Genomic DNA, 9,561 nt, shown 5'->3' with positions numbered 1-9,561 from the left:
CCTCGTGCGTCCTCACCCCCTCTACTGCCCCTGTATTCATTGTAAATAACTGTTCAAACGCACAATGCGCTCTGGACCTCTTTATTCAGCCTCACAACTTCCCTACGTTTTCATTGGTCCCTTCGGGATGCGGCGACAGCTGATTGGAGCAAAGTTTCTCTTCAAGTCCATGCACCCCCACCCCGCAGATATCCGAGGTCCGGTGCTACTGTGTGATTCCAGTTGTTTTCACATCCCCTCACTAACAAAGAGCCTCGAAGCTGCTGTCTCTTACATCTCCAAGTAAATGTGGTGAGTGATGCGCAACTAACGTTTGAGGCTCTTGTAAATCCAGACGAGAAGAGAAGAGCAAAAAAACACTGTGCTCTGTAGAAGATATAGCAGGTGAGAGTTTGAAAAGTTTCAGATATAATTGACTAAACGTAAAGAGCAAAAATGGTGTCGGCTGGACTGGAGATCCTGGGACTAGCGCTGTGCGTACTTGGCTCGTTTCTGGTGATGGTTACGTGCGGGCTGCCCATGTGGAAGGTGACGGCTTTCATCGAAGCCAACATCGTGGTGGCTCAGACAATCTGGGATGGCTTGTGGATGACCTGCGTGGTGCAGAGTACGGGCCAGATGCAGTGCAAGATGCACGACTCCCTCCTCGCCCTTACCCACGACCTGCAGGCGGCCAGAGCGCTCACGGTCATCTCCTCGGTGATGGGCGTGCTGGGGCTCATGGTTGTGATTGCGGGGGCGCAGTGCACCAACTGTATCCAGGGGGAGTACGTGAAAGCCCGGGTTGTGAACGCCGGAGGGGTCACCTTCATCGTCAGTGGTCTATTTGTGCTCGTGCCTCTCTGCTGGATGGCCAACAGCATCATATCAGACTTTTACAACCCACAGGTGCCATCATCCAAGAAGAGGGAGATCGGCGCGGCGCTCTACATCGGATGGGCTGCCTCAGCGATGCTGCTGATCGGGGGGTCGCTGCTGTGCTGCTCCTGCCCCTCCAGCAGCAACTCCGGATACTCGGTAAAGTACGCACCGACCACGAAGAGAGCCACGCCGAACGGGGGGGACTATGATAAGAGGAATTACGTGTAGTGGTTGACTCATATCTGGCGGTGCGTGAAAGTGACCTGCAGCTTGTGAAAAACTTTTTTTTGACGGACCTTTTCACCTGCAGTTTTTATTTTTTGAAATCTGAACTCTGAAAATCAAAGGAAGCACACCTGCTGTTTTTACACTGGCCTTTCAATACGCTCGGACCACATATTCATAAATCCTATTTTGTATCTATACAGAAGATCAAAAAAGACTATCAACTACAAGAGGTAGCTCACGACAAAAAGGAGTATATTTGTTAGGTACCTGCTTTTGTAAGTCTTCGAAATGATTAGTGTTTTCAGTTGTTTATCGTTGTAACTGCAAAGTTTTTTCTTTTTAGAGGAGCTTTTGCCATCGAATATTTACACTGTTGTTTTGCCTTTATGTGCATTGTCAGCACAAACTTGTACAGTAACTGAGAATGATTGCACTCCCACAGTCAGAGACCCATTTCCTTTAGTTGAATTACGCCGACATGTTGAGGACTCAAAACAATGTCTAATAGCAATAAAGTTCGAAGAAGAAAGGTGTACACATAGTAAAGCCCTAATACATCTCAGATGTTTTGTATTGTTCAGAAGTTTATGACGGTTCCTAAGTCTACAGTCTAATTTTGGACTTTATATTCCAGACAGCCTGGGATCTGTAGAGTTAAACATGACATGTTACAGTCCGTTATTTGGCTGCACTGAAAACCTGCAACGTTTTTGCATCTTTGTCACTGCAGGAATAATTTTGTTTTCAGAAATTCTAGGAATAAACTGTTTTTTCTGTTGGTTTGTTGACGTCTGATGTAATGATCATTGTATATGAAGATGCAATATTGTGTCATTTTATTAAGATTAAACTGAATATATTGTCTGAAATCTTTAGTTAAAGTGTTTTCTTAAACAAAAATTCTGACAAGTGGGTTGTGATGGCGTGCAGAGTAGAGCAGGAGAGCTCCACGGCTGTGCGTAATGCATGCCGTTCCCACCGTGAATCCATACACCCCCACGGCGGGAGAAAGTATTTTGGTTAGCCATAGAAATCCAGATGACAATGCCCATTCAGCCAGAGTGGGGCTCTGCTGTTCAACTCACAATACTGCACAACCCCCACCCCTCCTCGTGCGCAGTCAATGAAGAGCGTTCAAAATTAGAGCCATGGAGAAGTTGCTGGATTCGTCTTCCCGCAAGTCACTCCATTCATTCATTGGCACAGCCCCAACTCCCTCCATCTGGGTGCTGGGATAGCTTCAACACAAAAGATCACACACCATCACATTTAAGCAATCAGTTTATCCACAGCTGCTTCTGGACACAATATGTATTAATATATGGGGATGATTTCCACTATTCACATAAAGGCAAAATACTTAAGCTACAGGACTGAATAACAGAACAACACAAGCCTGTGAGTAACAGTCCTCTGATTTAAGAACGTGACTGGATTACAAAAGCTTATCCATACTTATTTTGCTGGTCACTTAAGATTCTTAGAAGGTCATATGTCCTGTAAAGAGTTGAAAATATGGCCATGCACAAAGTCTGAACACTGTCAGGGGAGAGGGTGACTTGTGATACTTTAAACTTGAAATACAACTTGTAATACAATTAATCATTTGTATTCCACTCTTAGTGACATCCTTATGCAAATTTAACATAATAATTGAAAACAAATATTTTCCAGACCTTTCAACCATAAAATGCGGTCAGTCTGCTCAGTTGTCGTGGTAATATATCTGCTGACACATAAACTCAGTATAGCTTTTATGAATCTTTCCTCAGCATTTTTAGGCCTTGTGTTTTGGCCTAAACATGAATGTTTCTTCTATATAATGGTTTGACGAAACAAACTCGAGCTTGTTATGGTTGTGAAACTAAAATGAGAAAACTCCATCTTCAAGTTGATCAACAAAATATGATTGGCAAATATTTGAATAACCGTTTAAATCATTTTGATTTACAAATATTAAAAACGCTGGTTTTCCCGCTTTGCAAATTTGAGTAATTGCTTATTTATTAGTCTCCTTTGTTATAAGAAAAACATGTTTTTTTTATGCACAGGGCTTCAGTGCTGAGAGATTATGTTTTTTTTCAACTTGTTAGATTGTTTTTATAAATACTATGATGTGTGTGATGTGCTACAGTAGGTGTTCCTATTTTTGGGTCTGTATGGGTTTTTCAACACAAAGACACTCCAGTCTGGTCTGCTTCACTCAGATGTTTTTGTGGGATTGTTAGTTCCACTCCCCTAGCCACCACACAGAGGGTGACAAGGCGCAGGGTGTGTGTGTGTGTGTGTGTGTGTGTGTGTGTGTGTGTGTGTGTATGTGTGTGTGTGTGTGTGTATGTGTGTGTGTGTGTGTGTGTGTGTGTGTGTGTGTGTGTGTGTGTGTGAGTAAGGGGTTAAGTGTGTGTGTGTGTGTGTGTGTGTGTGTGTGTGTGTGTGTGTGTGTGTGTGTGTGTGTGTGTGTGTGTGTGTGTGTGTGTGTGTGTGTGTGTGTGTGTGTGTGTGTGTGTGTGTGTGTGTGTGTGTGTGTGTGTGTGTGTGTGTGTGTGTAGAGAGAGAGAGTTGGGGGTGCACCCAAGGCCCTCATTCCAATGAGCAGAGGGGCAAATAGGGCCAGCGACGTCACTCAATGGGAGCTCGCTATGGTAACCAACCAGAACCTGCAGTTGCCTGGTTACGGGAGCCTATAATGTGGTGGTATGGATGAGCCTAATAAAAGGCCGGCCAGCAGACATTCCTGAAAGCATGGACACACACACACACACACACAATATGCACAGCAGTCTAGAAGATGAAGGGGGGATTTACTTAAAGCCTCTAATGGTCACTGCAAAAAGAGCTGTGAGAGCAGAAACACATTGTTTCATTGTATTTCTTTTAAGGAGCAAATGTTAAAAGCGCTATAAAGGAAGAAAACAAACACTAGCTCTGACGAACGAGAATTAAAATGTGAATATAAAGAATTGAGGACTAAATATATATCTCAGACACGTCTCATAGGAATAGATGACTATGACTGCATGATTACACAACAGAGAAACATTTTGACCTCTAAACTTGACCTCCCTGAGACCAGCGACATGGCTAAGGTCATGTCAGAAAGTGGTCAGGCTGCTTGCTGGTTTCAGATTTGTGCTGCAGCCAGTGCACGTTGTGCTCTTTTTTAGGAGGTTGGGTTATGCTGACGATTATTGTTCTCATGACATGAACTTTGAACTCTGAATCTGGCCTCAGGTCAATCGAGTCGGAAGTCACTTCCCTCGACCTACCAGGCATGATCTCATGGAAGCAGAATCCGTCGCATTTGATAGGCAGTCACAACCCCTTAACTCTGAGCCCAAAAATCAGATGTGAGGTATCCTCTTAAAAAGAAAGGATCTGGTGAATCAAACCAGTGAAAAAAAGACCATAAAGAAGTGTCACGTTAAAAATCTGTGTATCTCTGATGCTGTTTGGCTGCCGCTAACCTTTTCTTAGCATGCTTCACTGATAACTTAATATCCAGATGTCCAAGGGGTAAAACCCCTCATCCAGTTAAAATGTCCAAAACCAAAATATTTATCGAAAAATGTGTCTGTATGTGTTTCAGCTTCTCGCAGACAACGTTGACACATCTGCAAATCGGATTTGCTGCAATTACAGGGAACAAAATACAACAGATAATTAAATTAATTAAAAAAAGAAATTGCACAAATCAAATATATGAAATAGGTCTAGGGTTTTTTAGATATTATATTGCAGTAAAAGTATACATTATACCTTTAAAGCAACTCATAATATAGTGAGTCATTACTTAAGGGAAACATGATTAAAGTGATAAAAGACTGAGTCAGAGATCAGAGCCAGCAGGTGCACACAGTCAGGCTGGACAGAGCTTACTCACTGATAGTCAGAGCCAGGAGTCAGCAGGCGGTCCAACATGCCCGACAAATGGCTTTGTGTAGAGTTAAAGACCCTAAGAGCCGTTTGTTTTATAAACAATGTTAGAGGCAAGAGGTGGAGAACAAAACAACGTTTTTTCTCCTGCATGTCCGCAAGGTTTACGGCTCGATGACTCACACGTTTTGTTGCAGCTCAGTAGCAGGACCAGGCTTCCTGTGCAACGGACAGCAGGACAGGAAACAGGAAAGAACATGGAGGGTGTGGGAGAGAAGGAGGGGTAGAGTGTGTGTGTAGAGTTTGGTGGTTGAAGCACACTCTCACACACACAGTTTGTACATTACTTCCAATAGCTAACTTTCAATTTGGTGATTTACATTTTTAATATAAAATTAAGAGATACTTTAATGGTTTAGTTATTTTGACACAAACTGAAAACAAGTGTTTTTTCTTAGCTCATGGCCAGTTTCATGGTTTTGAATAGGACCGCAACAACATGAAACATGTCACCTTATTACTCATGTGTGTTTAACCATTTCATAAGAAACAAAGTTTCAGACATTTAGATTTGGTAAGGATATGAGGAATAAAATCATCTTTACTTTCAAGCTGGGAATCAGGAAAGGTATTAGAAATGATAAACTATGTGTCCATAGACAAAATAGCAACTAGACATGATCATTTTACTCAACAAAAATAAAGCATTGATGAACTTTAACATAGCGCTTTTCTTGGACGCAGCAGGATGTTGTATGTGAAAAAGAACAAAGATAGTGAATGATGCACTAAAATTGAACAGGTGGATAAACAATTCAAGAAAGGGTTCAAAATCATTGTTTGTGTCGCTCTGTAACGGCTGGATGTGTAAATAAGCAACACGTTTGTCATATCAACTTAAAGGGTGATAATAAGTCAATGTTTTGCTCACAACTAATTTTGGCTGTCCCTAATGGCCTCATGTTATTTCAGGATAAAGAAGGGGGATTTCACCTTTATTCCAAGGCCACACATTAAACACTTTAGTAGGATCAAACTTGAACGGCTTAACATAACAATAATATTTATAAAAAGGTGCTGCCAAATATTAAATCAACTTTCCCAAAACTTACACATTTATGTGCAATTTGAGACAAGCCAATAACAGTTTGACAGCTACATGTTATCCCAAAAGAGTGATTAATAGAGTGCATAGTGAAGGTTTAATCTCAAAATATGAGAGAAACAGGGAGTCTCAACTCCTTACATGCCTCACAGAGTGAGATCATGTTTCCATAAAGTATATCATCACACTCAGCCTATAGGGCAAGATGTGCCCCTGTTTAATCTGTATCCTTTACAAGAAGGGTTGGAAAGATAATCCAGTAAAACAAAAATGGAAAAATAAAATAACTATGGACGTGTCACATTTCAGTTCTGTGTTGCTATAGCTACAGCACATCGCTAAAGGCTAACACCCACACTCCAACACACCCACACCCACACACACACACACACACACACACACACACAAAGAGGTGAATGACAGCCCTCTGCTGAGATGAAGAGGAGGCCTGGCAGTGTGAGGAATGTCTGGGTGGGATCAGGAGACATTTCTGATTTGGCATGGTTAGTGAAATGTATGTCGGTCAGAATTAAAAAAAACATTGAGGGCTGCAGACAACCCCAGCAGGGTTTAAACACCATGTTTGCACTCACAGGGGCACAGGTGGTGTTGCTTTCAGCTTCACGTCTTCTGGAGTCCCATATTAACATAGGATACTGCAATCAGTGGCCAAGTAAACAAACAGACACACAAACAGGATTACGAGGTGTTTTGTTCCCGCACTAATTGCATCTTGCAGGAAAACTCTTGCTTGTTATTCTCGAGACTGTTCGAAAAGTAAACAGTTGATATGTGGAAAAAAGGTAAATATAAAAAAAACCTCTTACGTTTGTTTTTTTCCCTTTGTCTCTGTGTACAGAACCTTCAGTATTTAAGGGATGAAGGTGTAGTGTATGCCATCTAATAAAGGGAGTCTCCCCCCAACAGGAAAAAGCTGTTGTGTTTTCAGCCTGGCCTACTTCAATTGTCCTTGATGGCATGCCAACTTTAGCTTGTATTGAATGAGGTTGGAAAAGCACACTCTTTTTTTACTGTCCTATGACCTTTTCTGTCTTTGGTGATCCTGAGGTCTGAGCAGTGAAAAAAAAAATATATACATTACTTAAATATTATGCAATAAATGGCAACCACAGCTAGCTTCAGTGGATTTGCATTATGTCTGAATTAAGCCAATTCAGCAACATCAGTAAGTATGAAATGCATATAAACTTTTTTCCAGGCACAACTAATCCCTTTTGCCTGAAAGAACTTTAAAACAATGGAAGAGAGGAGAGCGATTTGGGGAATAACACCCCGACTGTGAGAGGGCTCGAGGGGTCAAAGGGTCACGGGGTTAGGGATCATTAGGGGCATCTGTGGGCTGACAGGCTGACATAAAGCTGCAGCAGGTCTGACGTATATTGTTTGTGATGCAGTGGATTTAATCGAAATGTTTGTTTGTTTGTTTCTGGTGTAATGATTATCGGTAATGAGCGTGTGTGTGTGTGTGTGTGTGTGTGTGTGTAACTCTGCAAGAGACATTTTACGGAAAAAGGGAAATGGAGCAACATGTATTCATTCTTCACTGGAAATATTACAAAATGCTCTGTCAGCAGTTCTACTCGACTTGTTAACTGATTGTGGAGTCGTCAGAATGCTGTTGAGTTCAAAATGAGGACATTGTTTCTTTGTCACCAGTATAATTAAAGATAAACTTCCTACGGGCTGTAATAAACAAATATCTATGTAGATTTCAGAGTAAATGGTAAAAAAAAGCCTTTGATACATCTAGCTAAATCTGTAGAGGCTGATATTATTGAATGAGCAGAAACAAATGATTAATCATCACATCTGTATTTCTTTTAAAACATGTCTGAACACAATATGTTTGTTTATGTCATGAAATTAGGTTAAAAAAAAGTAGTAGCTGCTGTTTAGCAAGATTGATGTAACTCAAAACATCCAGTATCAGTCGAGTCGCCTTTCTCCACCAAACTGTAGCGGCTAACCAACATTTTGAACTGGGTCAATTACAGAAGGATCTCCTTATCAACAATGTTATCAAGTAAAAGTTGCATGCAGGTTGTAAATGCAATGCTTATGAAGTTGTTTTGTTGTGTTAAAGGGCTCATTTGCTTGTAGCTGCTGAAACATGACTAAGTGTGGCCTCCGACTGCCAGTTGTGAGACTGTAAAGATATTGTTCTGATCTTGTTGACAATACATGTTGTAAGGAGGGGTCTTCTGGAGCAGCAGCATCTCCCCTGCTGACAGGAGGAGACTCAACAGACCGGTGAAGAAGATCTGTCCTGGGACCCCCCTCAAACCAGAGGAGGCGGTGGGAGACAGGGGGGTGAGGGCTCAGCTATCATCCCTGATGGAGATAATGTCCCCGCCCACGCAGGATACTGACATCAGCATTGGTGAAATTATTTAAATGTCACTTTTTATTCCGTCTACTTTAAATATATATATTGTTTACCTATTATATCTTGAACTTTACTCCCTATTATTACACTGTCTGCTGTAAAAATGAAAATGTCTCCCTTGTGAAACAAATATAGGATGATCTTTTCTTGCACCTGGCCGTTTGTAACAAAGCATGATATTGAAATATAAGTTGCAATTTAACCAGAGAGACAAAAAGATATCATGTTTGAATATTAAATTGCTCTTTAACTCTTTTGACCCCCTAACTATATGCAACAGGTTTTCTATTATCCAACACCATTTATTTTTGAGGAAAATCGGTTTTCAGCAGTTGCAGAACAGATTAGGAAATCAAAGTGTAATGAAGGTGCACAATGGGGACCACAAAAGGTAAATCCAAAATAAAAAGGTATAATGCCTTTTAGATATGTATGGCATGTAGCATATAGCTTCTGGGTGTACGCACAATATCCAATTAAAGCCTTGAAAGTGTATGTGGTTTATATGAGAAATAATGTCAGCACATATTGTATCGGCACCCCCCCCCCGCATGTGAGCCGAGGCCTTCAAAAAGGCTGGTGCACATCTTCACATCGGCTGTGTGTGTGTGTGTGTGTGTGTGTGTGTGTGTGTGTGTTGCACGCCACATTCCTCAGATGCAGAGCGGCAGAAAGGGCAGTGGCCCCACTGCACCAGAGGTGCAAGAGGGGGGGTGGAGAACAAAGCAGAGTGGAGGGGAGAAAGGCAAATGATGGGCTGAACAGGTGGATGTCTTCACTGGATATCAACAGTAACACCGTCTTTATTCCTCCGCCAGGTAAGTGTCAGGTTTTCCACAAGGCTGGATCCTGTCCTCCAGAGTAGCTGAAAAAACATATGTGGGGGCTCAGAGGGAAACTAAACTAAAAACCAGCTTAAACATGAGGTTAAAGTGTATTCTTGACCTCAGAGACAGTGGTAGCTGCTGCAGGCGTTCATTGGCAAGATGATTGCAGTCTGTTGTCATTTAATTAGATTTGTAAATGTATATATTTTTCATTTGGAAAACACACCACAAGAAACAAGAGATAAAATAGGAGTTAAAAA

At 41.6% G+C, this 9,561-nt stretch overlaps 1 protein-coding gene across 1 annotated transcript; it reads left to right on the top strand.

The window, feature by feature from the left end:
• The first annotated feature begins 191 nt into the window (after positions 1 to 191).
• Positions 192 to 1,958, top strand: cldn5a (claudin 5a). The gene has a single exon (XM_034238307.1). It carries the CDS (start codon positions 436 to 438, stop codon positions 1,087 to 1,089), a length of 654 nt encoding a protein of 217 aa, XP_034094198.1. The 5' UTR covers positions 192 to 435; the 3' UTR covers positions 1,090 to 1,958.
• The last annotated feature ends 7,603 nt before the right edge of the window (positions 1,959 to 9,561 follow it).

Source organism: Gymnodraco acuticeps, unplaced genomic scaffold, assembly GCF_902827175.1.
Source record: "Gymnodraco acuticeps unplaced genomic scaffold, fGymAcu1.1, whole genome shotgun sequence".
Taxonomy (NCBI): Eukaryota; Metazoa; Chordata; class Actinopteri; order Perciformes; family Bathydraconidae; genus Gymnodraco; species Gymnodraco acuticeps.
Note: the sequence above shows the minus strand (reverse complement) of the source record. Positions and strands in the feature narration are given on the sequence as shown.